The following is an 18,478-nucleotide window of genomic DNA, read 5'->3' on the forward strand; positions in this document are numbered from 1 at the left end:
GATAATACTAACCAACGGAAGTGAAAATAATAATAGAAAGAAAAATACCCATTGTTATGCACTTGTGTTGTATTATAAATAGGTACCTGCTTAACGATAGTAATCGTGAATATTTATTTATTAAGGTGATGCAACTTGAAATTTCATAAATCTCTATAAGTTATGAAACGTTAAAACTGTATCTAACAATGGTAAAATTTTCCATTAATAAAAGGTTTAGGAACATTCATTCGTTCACTTGGACCCTAATTGGTTTCCAATTTTTCGGAAAACTCATAACTATTGACCGATTCTTACTAAAGGCTTGTAGTAGTCATCAGAGTTGATACTTGTCCCTTCTGACTTGGTTCTTATGTTCTGTTTTTGAGAACGACATTCAAAACACCCAATAATGGACCTTATTCGATGGATCCAAGTGTTTTTTCTTCTAGTACTGGTTAACTAAAATTCCAGTCAAAACTTTACATTAAAGATTATGTTGTTAAAGAATTGAACTGTTTTAAACTCGTAATTAAAAAAAAAAAAAGATGTCCACCTATTTTTACATTAATTGCAACAATTTCCAAAAATTTGTTTCTTCAATTCAGGGGACCTCGCCATTTTCTCGTTACATTGACAAACCCCCTTACGATTATGTGTAATAGTATGAATGTATGCGAAAAGTTAAATACTTGTATTGTTAGACCATTATTAAGAGAGTATTGTCCCATTAAAATTCTAAACGTACAATTATGGTATTTATATATACATATATCTACAGTCAGCATAGAAGCGAGACTGAGGCAGAATTTTTCGATTTAATTACTAACTAAAAATTGCTTATTACATTATGTCTTTTTAACTTTTATATTTTTTAAATTATTTTGTAAGACATTTGTTTTTATCTGTTGTTTATTAATGGAGTAAATGTGTTCATTCATTCTAGTTTTTACGACTCTTCTCTTTTTCTAATGTAGATTGAAGCACATTCGCTACAAAAAGTTGGTTTCTTTACTTAATGTTGCGATTTTCGTCTTATCTAACTGTTTATGCTTATCACAACCTGCTGGCGACTTATAATTTAAACTAATGGATAAACCTGATTTTCTGATATTTATTCATCATGTATATACCTGTTCAAATATATAATTCTTATCATTATCAACGACCTGCCGTATATTAGTCACTCATGTGCTTTGTTTTAACTTTGAAGAGAAAACTCGGTAGAAAAAAGAATATAATTTTTAAGCACAGGCAGTATATCGCCACCTAGTGGGTATTTGCTGCTAATGAAGCATTTTATGCGTTAGACAAGACCTTTTATTAAGGTACCAACTTACTTAACTGAATCGAAAANCATGTATATACCTGTTCAAATATATAATTCTTATCATTATCAACGACCTGCCGTGTATTAGTCACTCATGTGCTTAGTTTTAACTTTGAAGAGAAAACCCGGTAGAAAAAAGAATATAATTTTTAAGCACAGGCAGTATATCGCCACCTAGTGGGTATTTGCTGCTAATGAAGCATTTTATGCGTTAGACAAGACCTTTTATTAAGGTACCAACTTACTTAACTGAATCGAAAACGGTGCATAAATATATATTTCGTTAATTCCTAATTGCTAATTGCTCAAAACTTATGCATCAAAATGAAAAATTATAAAGGAAAGAACACACCCTTTTTAAAAGGGATTATGAACATATGCATTTTTTGAAATTTCAATTTTAATTTGTGAAGCACATAATGTGTACAATTTTTATTATTATTAAAATTGTTCCGATTTTCAATTTTCTTAATAACCAATATTTAACAAAAATATAAATCATTTTCGCAACGGGGTAGGCACAAAGATGAAAAAGGGCCCTTTCTCGACCAATACGATTCAATTCAAATGATATTTCCAGTGCCGTACACAAAAATTACGTAGTGTTAGGAAGGAAAATATTCGTTCTGTTAAGCTGCTGTTAATTTTTTTTGCATCACTAAAAATATTCAATTTTGCTTACAAACAGTTAACACAAAACGATAACATTAGTGTCACAGTAAAAACGAAGACCTGTTTGTCGATTACCAAATGAAACTAATCTGTTTACCAGAGAAGTAACCATTCCTAAATACTAATTAATAAGAATCGCGGAATATTTTCAATACAATAACAGTAAAAGGTAATTAACAGATTATATATTATATAATAATTTTCCATATTAATTTCGTTTTTAGAGTTGAGGAAGACACATTTTTCTTACACACAACACTTACTATGTTACTAATATCATTTTGTGTTAACTGTTGTATAAGTTGTAATCAAAAATGAATATTGATAGTGACGGAAAAGAATTAACAGCACATTAATAAATTTGGTGACGAAAAATGACGTAGGTACTGGTGAGCAACTAATTGTGAAAAATTAGATTTTAAAGAAAGTATTAAAATTCTTCACAAACGCCATACTAGAAGTGTATTCTACATACACATATTAATATATACGTAAAATGTTAATTATTATTAAACTTGTTCCAATTTTCAATTTAATTTCAACTTTTATGATTATTGATTTTTCACGTTTTTCCCTTTTTTATAAAAGTGAGATACACATAGCATATAATAAAAATATATGGGTACTTACCAATGATAGCCGGTGAAAAGTATACCATCATCACGACGTCGTCATCTTGAAGACTGTTGGATGTAAATTCCTACTCATTCCTATCCTGAAGCAATCTTCGTATATCCCGAAAACTAGAACAATTCACCTTTCCTACCACATGCAAACCGTAATCACCACTTTTCTTAATATCACCTAGTTTCTAATATATTGTATCCACGATATCTGCCTTGTTTCGCACGTACGGAACCGTGCTTTAAACATATTCCTTTAAAAATTTGCTTCGAATTTCTAAATTAGTCCTTCGCGAGCACAGACATAACTTTTTGTTGTTTAAAGCGATTCGACCCTGCGCTACATCTTGTTTTTATGTATTTACTGCCTTTTTCATTCTGAGCTTCCTAATTTCTTTGTAGTTTTTCACCTCCAATTTAATATTAACACTGGCCCTACTTCCGCCTGTCTTATACACCAATAGTTATGATTTACTTATCCTTATTCTTCTGTCAATACCGTTACCATTTTATCTAAGGAGGAGTTAGACCTCCTTGTTTTTCGATGCTAATATTGCTACATTATCCGCAAATCTAAGCATGCTTACCTTCGCTCTTGTATATCTATCTAACGAAGTATTTACTTGCAAAACCTGTGAAAAATGAAAATTGACAAACATTTCATTGAAAACATTTTGAGATATTTATATAGTCTTATTAGGTCCATCTTTGGGGTTGGGTCACAATCTTTCCATTTAAATGAATTAATGAATAATTTGACTGACATCAATTAAAAAAAAAATATTAATAATACATGTTTAATTACATCGTTCGCAATTACATATTTAAATGTAGAGAATCAGCAGCTGCTACCAATGTGTGATCATTAACTAGTGCAGTTAAACCAAATTTCTTTAAATATTTCTTCAAATTCAATATCAAAAGTAATTACGTTGAGATGTTCAAATTAAATATTGGTCATTGCACTATAAATATAATAACCCCATTTGAGTGTACGTATTGGTGACTATCAAAGTATTATTTTGGTATCTTGTTACTGATTCTCAGACTTTTACAGTCATTAAAATCAGGTAAAATAAATATATTCATTTGTAATACAGGTATAATGTTAATGTTTATAAGGGACCGTTTTATTCCAACAAATTTATATCAAGCATTTCTAATTTTCTGAACAAAAATTTTTTATTTTATAACTACCCATATACTTATTCAATAATGCTTAATAAACTCAAATCTCATACGTAAATAAATAATTTACTAAATTTATAAGCTTATTTGTTACTTTTTTAATTAACTGTGTTACTCTTTATAAATGCGTTTTTCGAAAATATTAACTAGATTTTCATATTATAAAGCAATGGGATTATACATAAGTATTAAATTATCAAAGACGAAACTATTAAAAGTAATTAGTACGTTAAAAATGATGTAAACTAATTTATGAGTAATTTATACAAATCCTTTTTGGTAATTGCTTAGTTTATGGGACCACCGCTCTAAAGAGAGGGGATGATCTTGCACAACATTGAAAGAGTGTTTGTTAATAGAGTCGGAGACAGGGAGGCGCAATGGGTAGAGATAAATATTGGAAATGGTAATTATCTAGTTGAGGAAACAATAAGGCGGAGGATGGGATAGGTAAGGGTAACCTTACAGAACTCTTAAATATGGTTTATAGTTGGGTACGAAGGGAGGTAGGCGCAGGACGTAGAGGTTAAAAAAGACCCTTACCTAATCCAAACATATTGTTGTATTAAGCAAGGTTAAATTATGGTTGTTAGATTACGTTAATTTATTTTAAATTTTCGATTTTTCACCACCACAAGGTCATCCCCATCCCCTAACCCGAGCAACAGTTCAATCAATAAATAATTACCGCTTTTTTCCATTTAGTAAGTGTATCCAATAATTTGTCCTAAAGAACAAGTAAATAATTTTAAGTAAGTAGGTATGTATGCATCTGACCTTTTCGACTTTTGACCGGCTTTGAAAATCTTATTATCTAAGTACGAATATAAAAAAGTGTTTCTTTAATTCTATCACTTACCAGTCTTTATCAGCAGATTAATGAGGAAATTCGCCAACTGACTTAACATTATAGCAATAATTTTTTTATTATAACTTATTTAAATTCATAGTTACTAATAAATTACCGACTCTAAAAAGATTGCAATTTAATTCAAGGAATATAACGGACCCTCTCAGTACAACACTGCACACCAATCCTTTCTTAAATCTGTCCTAAAATTATATATTTGTATGTACAAAAACCTAGCACAATATATATTACACGTGGCACATCAACCTTGCAAAAAAGAAGCCAATCATACAAAACAATCACATACAATAACAATAAATAATAATCGCAATATTTGAGTTAAAATTCAGTAAAAATAATTAACAAACCGAGACTTTCTTTCGGGTGTTGACATCCAGTAGTTTCCCTTTGCTGGGCGAGTATCACGCGAGACCAGAATCGATGTGGGTACGTCTTTTTGAGTCGGACCTCTGAAGCGCATGGTCAGGAGTAGATTTAAGTATATCAGGTTGACTTTGGTTCGTGATTACCGATTGGTTAACAGACATAACAGTGCCCCGACTGAGTGTCCCTAGAAGGGGTGTACCCGGATTTTGCATCAAGAGATTCATATAATCGGCTATTAAAAGTGTCAGTTCAAGAATCTTGGGTTTGCTAAGGGAGAAAATGAGCTTCTGAGACGGTTGCTGCTCGCTCTGAGTAACGACGAGCATGAAATCTTCCTGGCAACCACCAAATGTAAGCACATTAGTATAAGAGTAACGCATTCTTTGTTGCATCGTCGCTAAATCAAGAACAGTAATTGAGTCTTCATTGACAGCTAACCACACCATCGAGGACTCGTGTTGACGTAATCTTGCCTACAAAGGACAAGTAAATAATTTACATATTATGTATATTCAACGTATTCTAACAAGATAAAAAAAATTTTTAATACTTGTTAAATTTTACCTGAAAAAGTGTGGCTCCAAAGAAAGGCCATTTCCTGGTGCAAGTTAAATAGATGCGAACACAATCTAATTGAGTTCTTCCCTTTAAAGCTCTCCATTTATCTAACAGTTTTGATTGCAGATCTGCAAGTCCTTCTTGACTCAGTTGATCCCGATACCGATAGGGATAAAACTTGTCTATGGCACTTAAGGCTTGATTGGAGTGAGCAGTGAGTATATTATGAACGCTATTCAGGGCATTAAGTGTTTGCGAGGATTGGATACTCTTAGGTGGGCTGAGGGTACCATGAAGACTAGATTTTGTAGTACAATTAGGACTCTGATGGGCATTGTTATTGGCACCTTGCGTGGAAGAATTAAGTGTGTTTGCTATGCTAGTACTTTTATTTGAGCTAAAGGAACAATCGCCAATATCCAACTGAGCCATAACAGCTGCCAATTCAAGGGCAAGTTCTTTACTCAAGGGGAATCGACCAGAAACAATCTGTTTGTTTACTTGATAACACAACAAAAGACGTTCCTTATCAGTCTCTAACCTGTAAACAAGTCTACAATTTAGTTTTATAGGAATAGTTACCTTAAGTATAAAACATATACTTAATACAAAAATTTTACCTTGCACTGCTCTTCCACCACAACCGACTTTTATAAGTTAGCCTAATAACTCTAGTATTTTCAAATTTTCCAAGTCCTTTTTCCCTTAGCGCAACTTCCCATTTTGTAATGACATCGCACAATTTGGCTGATGGGTCAAGTGTATGTTCCAAATCTTTCTCGATTGGATCATCACTGAATAGGGCAAATCCATTACTAATTCTACAACCGATCTCAGTCGCCAGACTATCCTGAAATTCTTTGACGGTACTCGAACCATCAAAGCTCGATATGTGATATGTGCCATTTAAAAGATGAACAGGCATTGAATGAGGCAAAGAATGGTGTTGAGGATTCTTGAGCAGGATACTGAGCACTTCCATCCTTGATGGTTTACATTCTCGACCACCTTTAAAAGCAATACATTATTTGGTACAAAAATGAAACAAAAATTAATTTCCCTTAATAACCACCAATAAAGGAAGTAACTAACTAAATATAATCATATCAGTTAAAATATCTTTGACTTAATTGACTGATAACAAATGTATTATGCGTTACCTGTTAAGATGGTTCTATCGAGAGCTCGTTCACAGTACGAAGCGTACTTTCCGCATTCAGTTCGATTGTCAGCATTCCTCTGCAAATGTAGTTTAAGAAACCACAACAATCGGGAAGACTTGGGCACAAAAAGGCTGACAGCTAAAGCCAGCAGCTGCCAGCCTTGTAAAAAAGTGTAGCTTGGCGGGCCTTTGTGATCCTTATGTTCCTTATAACACTCCTTATGCTCCTTGTACTTGTCTTCCTGAGAACCCTGTGTATTGGAAGACGAAATTTGCTGCTCTGAAGCACTGCTCACGCCGGTTGGCGTGGCTTCGCAAGTGAACAAACTTTGCGTAGCACACAGCAGCAATTGCTAAAAAGAATTTTGGTGTTTCCATTTCAGTGTCTCTTTTTGTAAATACTTCGATTTTTTACATGTGAATGGGTTTGATGTTGTGAAATGATAAATAAATGCAGTTTTTATGGTAGGTATTGTGTTTAGAATCAGATCAATATGAAAGTACACGTATGAAGAATTGTTTTTAATGAGCACTGAAAATTTTTGAAATGATGAAGTGTGAAATCTGAAATGCTCAGTTTTATAGCAAGTAGAAACAAGACAGCCAACTAACGTTTCTATTTTCTATTCTATAATTGTCTAACCAAAAGCATTCAGAAATGAAAATAAAAGAACAAATAAGTAAATTGAAACACCAACATTCTCTTATTTGAAATGCACAGTTCCATTTAATGGAAATAATAATAAAGTTGAGCCATCTTCAATTTCTTTAAGGTCTCAAATAAAAGAATTAATATATCTAGTCCTTTTACTAAAAATTTGATGGGTCAACTTTAAGAAAACTTTTAAACATGCAATAACATATAGAGTAACGTGCATTATGCTATTTCATTTGACTTTTTTGCAACAAAGTGTAATATAACGAAATATAAGCAACATACAGTGCATTGTTACTTTCTTATAATCTCAGTCATCACGTGGCTTGAAACTATTAAAAAATAAGTTTAAGTTAATTTTCGTGTATACAGGGTGCAATTGTTAAATCTTAAAAAAATGGTTTCCCTAATAGCTAACAGTATAAAATTGGAAGGAACTTGTATTCTATTAAGTTTTAATTTAATTTGTATTTTCAAAAAAATAAAATTTTTAATCCAATTATTCTCTAATAATTTAATTTACACCCTGTATATTATTCTCTTGTAATCTATTTATGTGCACTTTAACTAATAAAATTTAACTGATAGTGAGTTGTTAATTTATTTTTTCTAATAAGAAAATTACTACAACAGAGAATTCAAATTGTGAGAAAATCTGATTTTCTACAAGGCTTTTAATTTCTACAAAAAATTATCAATTTTTCTATGTAAATTTCGTTCATCAAAATTTTTTCACAAATAAGAATAAGCACTGTACAATTTTTTTTTCTTTATAAAAGACCCTAATAAATAATTTAACTTTATACAATAGTGAATTGCATAAAATGAAAAATAAAAAGCACACTTACACTTTTCTTAAGCAACTTTTGGGTAGATACCTGTACTCCCAATTTAGGCAAAGGGACAACCTTACTAGTTTGTTTAATCAAGGCGCATATGAGTTCGGGTTGGAGTTCAGGCATGTCAAGACACTGTTGCAGTGCATTTTGCGCAAGGATCACATGGTAATCAATACCTGCTTGATCAACTTGAGCCGACATAAACAGTTGCAGGCACTTAAACAGTTTTATCGCTTCTGCCTATAAAGAAATACAAGTGGTTATAATAACATTAGTGACCTTTTAATGGTCAAACACCATTTTCAAAGCTATTTACAAAAAGTACCAGTCGTCAATGATTGAGAATAGTTGCCAGTTAGGCAGCCGCGTTTCATGACGAAACACTCATACCTAGTCATGACCTTCGCAACAGCTGGTATACAGGCAGATCAATTGCGCGTGTAAGAAATAGTAGTAGCATCAGCGTCGTAGTTACTACTCGATTGGCAAAGTTAATTCAATCACACAAGCCACTACTGTTTACATATTTGAATAGATTATAATTACCTGCATTGTTTCTGATGGCAGAGTAGTAAGAGGAAAATACGAAGGAATTGCACCATCTTTTGTACATGAAACATGAACCAATACAGGATGTCGCCAAAGGACACAGTTAGGATCACCATCAACTTCCATAAGTTTATGAATAAGTTGCTCATACTGCGTACCAGTATTTGGACCGCCACCACTAGCCACGGTTAAGTGATATAACCAAGCATCTCTCTCCTAAGACAGAATTACAATTATATACATTTTAGTTTACCTATTTAACATAAGTATATATAGTATTAGGACTTTAAAATTTACTTGCCTGTTTTCCAGGGCAAAGTAAGTAAGTAGGTCCTTGATTATTCGGAAATATTCCAAGAGTTAATTCTGTTGCCTCACATTCTTTTTCTTCTGAATCAGAATCGGACATGTGATCAACCTCTTCCACTCTTGCGTCTCTCATGTTTATTTGACCAGCTGGAGACTGAAATCACAAAAGGAATAAAAAACTGTTAGTGAAACAAAATTACAATATATATTTACCGTATCTGTTGGTGTCTTAAAATAGAGGAACATTTTCCCTATAAGAACACACCAGCATTTTTTGGCATGTCCGTTTTTGACTTTCGTCAACCACCCTTGTACCAATGGTTTATTTTCTTCTTTACTCAAAAGTAATCTCGTGGCGTTTCTTCTTTGCACGTTTTGTAATGTCCTCACCTACACAATTCGTAATTAGACAAATTATACAATCAACAAATTAATATAAATAAATGGTTACCCAATCTTCCATTGCTGTTATTGAATCGGCAGTTAAATAATACGTTTTCTTGCCAGTATCTATTTCAAACGTATTAGATCCTTCGGCCCGATTAATTTTACAAATTTCGTCTAACAAAATTTGACCCTGAGGTTTCCTATTAATATCTGCTTGACTTTTATAATAAGTTAGCACGCCATTTTTAAGAACGAACCAACGTTTTCTCCATGTCTTTAATTTACCACCTGAAAAACCAACGTATAATTTGAAAAACTTTGACGGGAAAAAAATAAGTCGAACCTAATTTAGCAAGAGATCCGCTTTTTTCAATGCAGTCTGATTTCTTAGGACTATCTACAAATGAGGTACGAAGCGCTGAAGATTCCATGCTGGTACTATCACAGCTAAAGGCATCTGGGGGAACTGCGTAATCATCCGACATTCCAGACTCGAATGACGTGTCTGAAATGGCTGCAAGTCATGATTAGATCAAAAAATCTATTGCAGAAGCTAAACAATTATGTTGAAACAAAAAGTAATTAAAAGTAAATGGCGCAAGCTACTGAGCGATTAAAATATTAACTGCTGACAATAACCTCGTGTTTTACTTTTGCTGGGTGAACCGCTACTGCTAGAAGCAGTCCTTTTACCAGGACTCGAGCCCGATGTGTCTCCAGAGCTCCTACTATGAGTATTCATTGCTTCTGTGGCCTAAAATTGTACAGATAAAATGTTTAATTGGAAACAAGACCTATTTCTGTTTCACTTACTGCAGTATTATTTCCTTCACCATCACTAGAGTCGTCAGATGAATCACCTGTAAAAGGCATCGATCTGATTTGACTAGCCCTTCCCTTAACCGTTGCATAAACAGGTACAGGGATGTCTTGGTAGCCTGCCTGTTCTGGACCCATATCACTTGGTGTTGTTCCTGTCAACGTAAGTCCATCTGCAGCCACCTAAAATTTTGTTTATTTGTAATTCCTTTATTACTAAAGGTACAGTAACAAATATTAATACTACGAAGCAATATATTGAAAGCTATAAGAATGTAAAGACGTTCAGAAAAAAACTTTGTGATATAAGTTTCTATGGCCTAAAAACATTCTTGTCTTACTTGATAGATCCTATCTTCCCAACTAGGAAATCGATGGAGAGGAGGTGTAGGAGCCCTAGGCCATGGCACTTTCTCTCGACTAGGAGTATAAATTTCAGCATAGTCATGAGCTAAGTCGGGGTCAGAAGCGCTACCAGTGGTCATTTTGCCTAAGCTTAGGTTGTCTACAGCTGCCCTTAAATCATCCGATAAAGCATCCATATTTGTATTATTTGGAATGAAAGCAGTATTGCCAATTAAATTAGTATTAATGAAACTGGTAACAGGAAGGGCCGGTTCAAAAGAATTAGAGGAAATGCAAACGCTCTGATGACGCCGATGTCTGGAGGAACGAGAAGTAGCAGAAGACAAGCGACTTGGTTCTGGAGAAATGCTTTCAGATCTTCTCCTATCGGAAAGCGCGATATGATTCCTGAGTAGTTCCAATTGCTGATTACACTTGATATTTTGTTCTTTGAGATGTTGATTCTGTTGCTCGAGTTCTCTAAGCTTATTAGTAACCCATTCCTTGATACGGGCTGCTTTTGCTTCCACCTGACGAGCGTCTTGAAGTCGAAGCTGGCGCTGCTCTTCGATTTCGCCTTCTAAACGAGTGATCTGAGTGTTGGAATCATTGGACTGCGACCATGCAAGCTTCTGTTCCATTATTCGCACCTGAAAAACAACTTTAATACTATTTGTTGTATTTCTTTCCGCTAATTTTTCTTTTCTCTCAGTTATGTAAATCTTGAAAGTTTCTACAATTAATTTTACCTTTTAGTTGAAGTGGGTCTTTAAGAAAATTATTTTCTGAATTAAATAAACTAAAGGAAGCTTACTTCGTAATTTCCTGTTAATTGTAGTAATAGAGATGTAGAGTAGATTGAACACAAAATTTAAGACAAATTAAACGTATATGCGTTCTTATCTCAATAACAAATAGCACCGCTAATTAGTTTTGGTGGTGCCGCTTTATTCTGCACTACTAATAGTTAGCAGCAGGATATTGCCAAATACGAGCCCTTACAAGGCTAAACCCACCCGAATATATGGTCCTTCGAGCCGGATGCAGCACAAAATCCGGAAACTAATGTGGAGACATTGAAGTCAGTACTTAAGAAGTTTGTGGTTGAAGTTAGTTAATTTAGTGAATAAAGGCAAGTGTTTATGTGAAGAAAATCAATTTAAAAAAGTAAAGTGAATTTACCCGAAAAGTGCCGACATCAAATCTACTAAATATTGGATAACACAACTTCAACTATCGAATCAACATCGAACTTGTCATGAATCATCGGACCTGCCACGAATTATTTATCAAACATTGGGACATCACCAAAAGCAGCAAAGTAAACTATCTCAATTCAGTTTAATTCCTGTTGTTAAGTTATACCGTTTTCTGTTTATTTAAAAATCAACAATTTATTTAAAATGTCAAATACCGAGCAGTTAGATCATGTAATTCAAAGAGAGATCATGCAAAGAGAGATCACATAATCCAGAGACAGCTAAGATAGTTTTATACAAATAAGTTTGATGTACATAGTCCATAGTGTAAATTAAAGTGTACAGTAGATGTAAGTATAATACAAAATTCAAAACAAATTATCTCAATAACAAATAGCACCGCTAATTAGTTTTGGTGGTGCCGCTTTATTCTGCACTACTAATAGTTAGCAGTAGGATATCGCCAGATATAAGCACTTATACAAGGTTAAACCCACTCGAACAAGAGACAACAACAATTTGTTGATAAATATAATATAATATTATAAAAATAAATAAAGAGAAAACACAGAGAAGAAATTTAAATAATAAAATAAATAATTACAGTAGGGAGAAAAGAGTGTTTAAAATTGACGCGTTATGTACAATGCATTTTAATATAATAACAAAGTGAAATTAAATAATTACTTTTCTAGCTGAAATTAAAAAAAAAACAACAAAAATTTCGAAAAGTTTATTTGTTGTCATATAAAATCAAAAACGGATGAACTAAAAATCTGTTTGGAATCACAATAAAATTTTAATAAATTACCTTTCGCTGCCATCTTTGGTTGATTTTCTATTTTGAATTCCACAGTATAAGGAATACTTAAGAAGACCGCAACCTTTATAAAACTGAACTTAAGTAATCCACCCCTTGAATTGATTACACTTTCGTGTCCGTGAACTAACTAACAGCCCAAAAGGTACTTGTATATGACCGTATGAACGCGGGTGCGCCAAAACAGCGACTACCGCAACTATAAATCGGCGCCTGGGTGTCCCGACATTGGTATAGCGTCGTCGTTTCTCACCACCGACGATGACATCGTCAGGAAACTTCCCCGACAACGACCGCCAAGCAATGCATCGTCAGACAGGGTTAAGTCGCGTGTCCCGTTGTAACGCACGCCCCTGGCACACGGCCAATTCTATTCGGAAGTTAGGGAAAAGCAAAATTGCACAATAGAAAAACGAACGAAGATGTGGAAAACTAAAAGCATTAGGAGACAATATAATTATAAAATTTCAATCTTTTTAAACTACCTGATTTTCCATCCATAATATATAATGAATATTTATTTTTATTTTACTTTCGTTTATGTACCCACTAAAAGTAAAAATTGGCGTATCTTCCAATTGAAATAAAAATTCAGTGATTTAACTGAAGAAACTGTAATAAAAATATTTCACTATGAAATCAGCATTCTTAACTGATTCATCAGTTACTGCTGTAATTACTGATTCACTTAATATTTTTAGTTCACTAATTGGCTCAGTTAATATTCAATAATTTGCAGTGCTGTTATTACAACTGTGAAGAAGAACGAGTGAAATTCCACTGATTCATTTTTAAAGAATATTTACAAAAAATTTGTTTCTGATGTTAAATGTGCCGACGTAAATTAATAAAATATAACTTCTGTAATGCTCGCACTTTATAAAATGTATAAATAATTTAATACCAGTAATTCGAAAGTTACTTTTAAAAGCTTGTGCAGTTTTGCCCCAGTATAAGCCTGGAAGCACAAAGAAAACATGCTTCTCGGTTTGTATGGAAAATCGGTACTTAAATCTGAGAGCGATGAATGTGACAACTATAAAAATAGACATAATATAAAGGTAGGTATGCATGCATACGGGTGATGACACTCAACCTAGACGAAACGCGAGATGAATGAATCAGTTAATGAGTTTTCTCAGCGGTCTTAAAAAAAAAACACTCCTACCGAAAGGAGTAATTTAATAAGAAAAACATCCGTTCCACTGGAAGTGTAATTTGAAATTATTTCTTTAAAGTTTAAAGTGCATATTTGAACGTAGGGTAATAAATACCCTTTCGAATAAAACATTATCATTAAGGGCTACGAAATTGCAAAACTTCAGCAAATATGACAAGTGTAAATATATTTACTTTAGTTAATCGTATGTAATGAGCCCTTAGTATACATTTCTTGATAATAGAGAAAGTACGTACTAAAACTCCTCTAAAAGTTTCCAGAGTTTTTAGTAGATAAGTATTTTAAAATTAGTTCTCATTGACCATTTGTTCACGATCAATATCTAATGGTTTTCATGGATCAAAGACAAATAATGATGATTGATTTATTTTAAAAAAAAAGTAGAATAATGTGGTAAATAAAATAATAAAACGAGACCCACCCTTAATTCTATCTAATTTGTCAGTTCTTTTATTCATTAATAAATTTTGTCGTGGTAATTGGGGATTAGTCTTCAACTATTAATTTTTTTATGAAGATAAATTTTAGAAAAAACACCGAATAAATTTAATATTCTGATTTAAATTTGTATATTTGAATTCGCTATTAAAATTTTTATACCAATCCACACACAAATCCTACAGAAATGTATTCTATGAGCATGTGGTACACATGTTTTATTTTCTCGTTTGGAAAAGTACTACTTGTAAATAAAACACTACATTGCTGTAAGATCATTACAAGTATTGTTGTACATGTCGACTTACGATTCTTTTGATCAATTTTTCCTATTTCTGAAATTGTACTAATTCATGTACAGTAAAATTTGCTTATCACAATAAACTACAGTTAAACTAAACGGAAACTACGTGAAAGATACGCAACCAAATTAATGAAGAAATATTAACTTCTTGGTCAGTAACTTATCTGAATCTGTAGACAAATTTGTCGAAGTACTAATTGCTATTAATGACATTTTTGATTAGGTAAATCTTCAACTCATCAGAAATATTTGTAGATAATCAGTACAATCCTAATTTGGCGGAAACTTCAATATCTCAACCTTACTACACCTTCTTATAAACGAAAATTCATAATCGTGAATATTTTGTTTTGTAAAAAATGTATAGTGAAGCCAAACTACAACAGCTGCTGCTATTGTTTCACATTCAAAACATTCATAGTACTTAAAATAGGGTGAGAAATATATGAGGGGTGCGTATCGTCACTGCTTAATAAATGGGTCAATATTAAGTGAGTCATCATAATGTATGCAGTTTTCACGACAAAGCAAATAAATCCAGTAGCGTTCTACCTACATCTTCATAAACGATGAGAAATACGTATTAGAAAGTGAAGAACCTATTCAGATTTTCTGCAAGAAAGCGAATTGAAAATTGAACATTTTATTGCATGTAATCATCAAAAGAGCGACATCACTTTTTGAAAAATAGAGTATAGAGTGGTTTAGAAAAATTCGTACTAATATCAGCAATCATTTCATATGAATAATAAAGTAATTTAAGTCGAATAAATACACTTCAAAGCTTTTGATTTCGGTTCGGTTAGTCTAGGACAGCTTTTTTGAAAGCAGATGGTATTTTCGCTCATGCCAAATAAAAAGAAAAACCACCAACAAAGAAATGGGCAATTTCTATGTTCTGATATATATCTGTATATTAAACAAACATAGCACTGACTTTTATCAATGCTAACCAAAAAAAGCTTTCTCACTTTTTACTATATTGAATAGGTATAGCTAATTCAAAACCCCATGAGCCTTCGCAAACATTAGTGGCGGACTGTATTACATTCATGCTGTATATTAAGAAAATATTGACTCTGATGTTAACCAAGTGCACCATTGTACAACCAGGAACGCCTCCAAATAAACTATAAACAGTGACGGTCAAGGTAGAAATGTAAACATCAATGAACGGGCGCCATTTTGTCACTGCGCAACCCAAGGTTAAAGCTCATGAGATTCCGAACTACCCCTACCGAACATTTCGGTACTTAATATTAACAAATTAAAAATAATAATTAATTTTTTAACCCATATGTACCATTTCTATAGAAAATATATGTTACACGATATCATTATTAGTAACAGAAGGATATTGATATGATAATTATGTGATTACTGCGGTAAAAATTAAATCTTAGTAGGTACTTAAAACGCAATTTATCTACGAAAAATTAATTTTGACAATTTCTTGAGTAGACTAGGTAAAACTATAATAATCTGATAATCTAACTAATGTGTTTCATATATGAGTGAAATAACGCTTAATTCACTGGCATACGATCTCACTCACCCTTCCCCATCGATGGTGAGAGGTTGGATATTTACAATGGATAGTCAAAAAAATGATGAACGACGAAAATTTATAAATATAATACATATACAGTGATAGAAACATCTATAGTATAAAAATGACTTAAAAACAAATCTACATTTTGTAATACTAGTTTTCCCGACAAATGTAAAAACCGAATTTTAAATTTTGTAGCTATATAAGAGTATCTAGATTAGGAAGGGGGTTCGGATTGGTGCCCCCCCCCCCCGTAAAAAATGAGATGCAGCGGGCCTTACCGTCATGGAAGTGAGTTAAGTAATACAAATAATAAAAACATAAATATTGTTAGTGTTTATTATAGAGGTTTACGTTTTTTTAATAAAGCGTTGGTGAGTATTTAATCAATACAACAAAACAAATTGTGACATCACTTATTGAATTGTAATGTATACAGAAAAACAACAGGTGATTGGTTTATCCTAATACCAAATCGATAAAGATGGTGTTTTACATCAACCAAAAACACGCTCACATGAAAAACACTTAACTTTAGGTTGCGGATTATTGGATAAATCTACGGAAATACGAATTATCATACGAACTAATACGTAAAATCATATGGGTGCGTAATAAAATCTATCTAATTACATATTTGCTATGAAACCCGTAAATTATTATTTAGAAACAATTAAAACATTTAATAATAAATGCCAAGCTGTGTTTGTTTCTCATTCTCATGTGCTTTAAAATGAATAATCGATAAGATAAAGAGGTTCAACATTAAAAAAGAAGATTGTAAAATGCATTTTTCTATTAAAAATAATCCAAGTAAAAAGCACGACGCCAGACATAGCGTCGCGACGAAACAATAAACGCAAAAACGACCGCTACCGCCACTACCACACTATACATCACTGGACGCACTTAGAGATAAAAATACATTTACATGTAATGGTAAACTTACATTTTCTTGATGATCCAACGGAACAACAAACGAACAAGATAGATGACAATGGTTGACGATGTACCGAACACAAATAAAACAACAAAAATTGAATAACAACAACAATAATAATGGTAACCGAGGGATTGAAATAAAAACCGATGATTAGACTCAATGTATCGGTCTCCCTTCTGTCAGCTGCAAGGCGCCATGTTCCGACGCGTCGATTTCGGCGTCGCGACGAAAAATAATCAATAATGTGCGAAGACAGAGAGAAAGAGAGACAGAGGGTTGCCGGGCAACCACCCGTAGGAACAAAACATCATCTATTAAACAACCCGCGATGTTGCCGCTACTTACTTTTACTTTTTTTTTTTCGTGTTTATCTCTTATCAAAAACTTTTGTACTTACTACAATATATTTAACAAAAAGATAAATAGCGTTAATATGCCTACACAATGTAAATTTTATAAACAAACGGAAAGCAATTATTATTATTTTTTTAATAAATCAGGGTATTCCTAGAATGCAAATCCAAATTGGCGTAAGGCGTTAAATTATATTACAATAACCGTACATTTCATAGTAAAAATACCAGTAGCGATTTTCCAGTGACAGCAATTGAGCGACTGCACCCCTTTAAATTTTTAAACAAAACAAACCAGATGGCAGCTGTGTAACCCAAAAGTAAACTTAAAATTATGTATTACTACGTATTCATGGCTCATTCCATCTTCCAAAGTGCACTCGTCTGTCCACGAAGATGGCATGAGCACAGATAGATCATTGATCCTATCAGTCGTCACCATTACAGTAAAATGGGGGAAAGCTATATTCCGCGCGTCTTCAGTGCAACATAATACCTAACATTTGAGCAAGTGGTTTAGTTTGCTCACGACTTTCAGCGATCTAATGGCAAATCATGTATTTTCGCAAAACGAAAACTGCCGATGTTTTCGTGGTTAACAAATGATAAAAAATATTAAACATCGATGCATAAGTTACGTTCGAAAGTTAACAATTTTACCTACTAATCTTGAAATTATGCAAAGATCTTAAACCGCCCCGAATATCAGCAATATCGAAATCTTTCACAAACATAAAAGCTTGCTGACGTTCGGTCACTAAAACGGATTAATTTTAATGGAAAAGGTTTCGATACCAAACAAATTCAATTTTTCCTTGAAATTATTTTATCATAGGATGCATCGACGACAACATATATTTCCCAACACCTAAATTATAATATCGTTTTGGATTTCACTCTAAAACTATCATCTCAAAAAATCTCGTACCTACCTTCTCTTTGCAGCGAAAACCGAACCAGGAATTGTCCTACAGTTTAATATATAATTTGGAAAAAATAAAAATCATAAAAAAGTTGCATTTAACTTATATTAAAAT

General features: G+C 32.8%; 1 protein-coding gene across 7 annotated transcripts; it reads right to left on the bottom strand.

The window, feature by feature from the left end:
- Positions 1-4,717: 4,717 nt before the first annotated feature.
- Positions 4,718-17,398, bottom strand: LOC108745141 (uncharacterized protein CG43867). 7 transcript variants are annotated; one of them, XM_018481234.1, is made up of 14 exons: positions 17,095-17,398; positions 10,649-11,302; positions 10,302-10,490; positions 10,128-10,242; positions 9,832-10,002; positions 9,553-9,776; positions 9,315-9,491; positions 9,094-9,255; positions 8,790-9,008; positions 8,253-8,483; positions 6,748-7,102; positions 6,208-6,595; positions 5,594-6,128; positions 4,718-5,502 (listed from the first exon to the last, which is right to left on the bottom strand). In XM_018481234.1, exons 2-14 carry the CDS (start codon positions 11,291-11,293, stop codon positions 5,065-5,067), a joined length of 3,849 nt encoding a protein of 1,282 aa, XP_018336736.1. In that variant the 5' UTR covers positions 11,294-11,302; positions 17,095-17,398; the 3' UTR covers positions 4,718-5,064. The 7 variants fall into 7 exon arrangements, with proteins under 7 accessions (XP_018336736.1, XP_025831522.1, XP_018336737.1 ...); XM_025975737.1 differs by lacking the exon at positions 17,095-17,398 and adding an exon at positions 12,663-13,019 and having other exon boundaries at positions 8,283-8,483; positions 9,832-9,993; XM_018481235.1 differs by lacking the exon at positions 17,095-17,398 and adding an exon at positions 12,663-13,019 and having other exon boundaries at positions 9,832-9,993.
- Between the last annotated feature and the right edge of the window lie 1,080 nt (positions 17,399-18,478).

The sequence above is a fragment of the Agrilus planipennis genome, unplaced genomic scaffold (assembly GCF_000699045.2).
Source record: "Agrilus planipennis isolate EAB-ADULT unplaced genomic scaffold, Apla_2.0 scaffold37, whole genome shotgun sequence".
NCBI lineage: Eukaryota > Metazoa > Arthropoda > Insecta > Coleoptera > Buprestidae > Agrilus > Agrilus planipennis.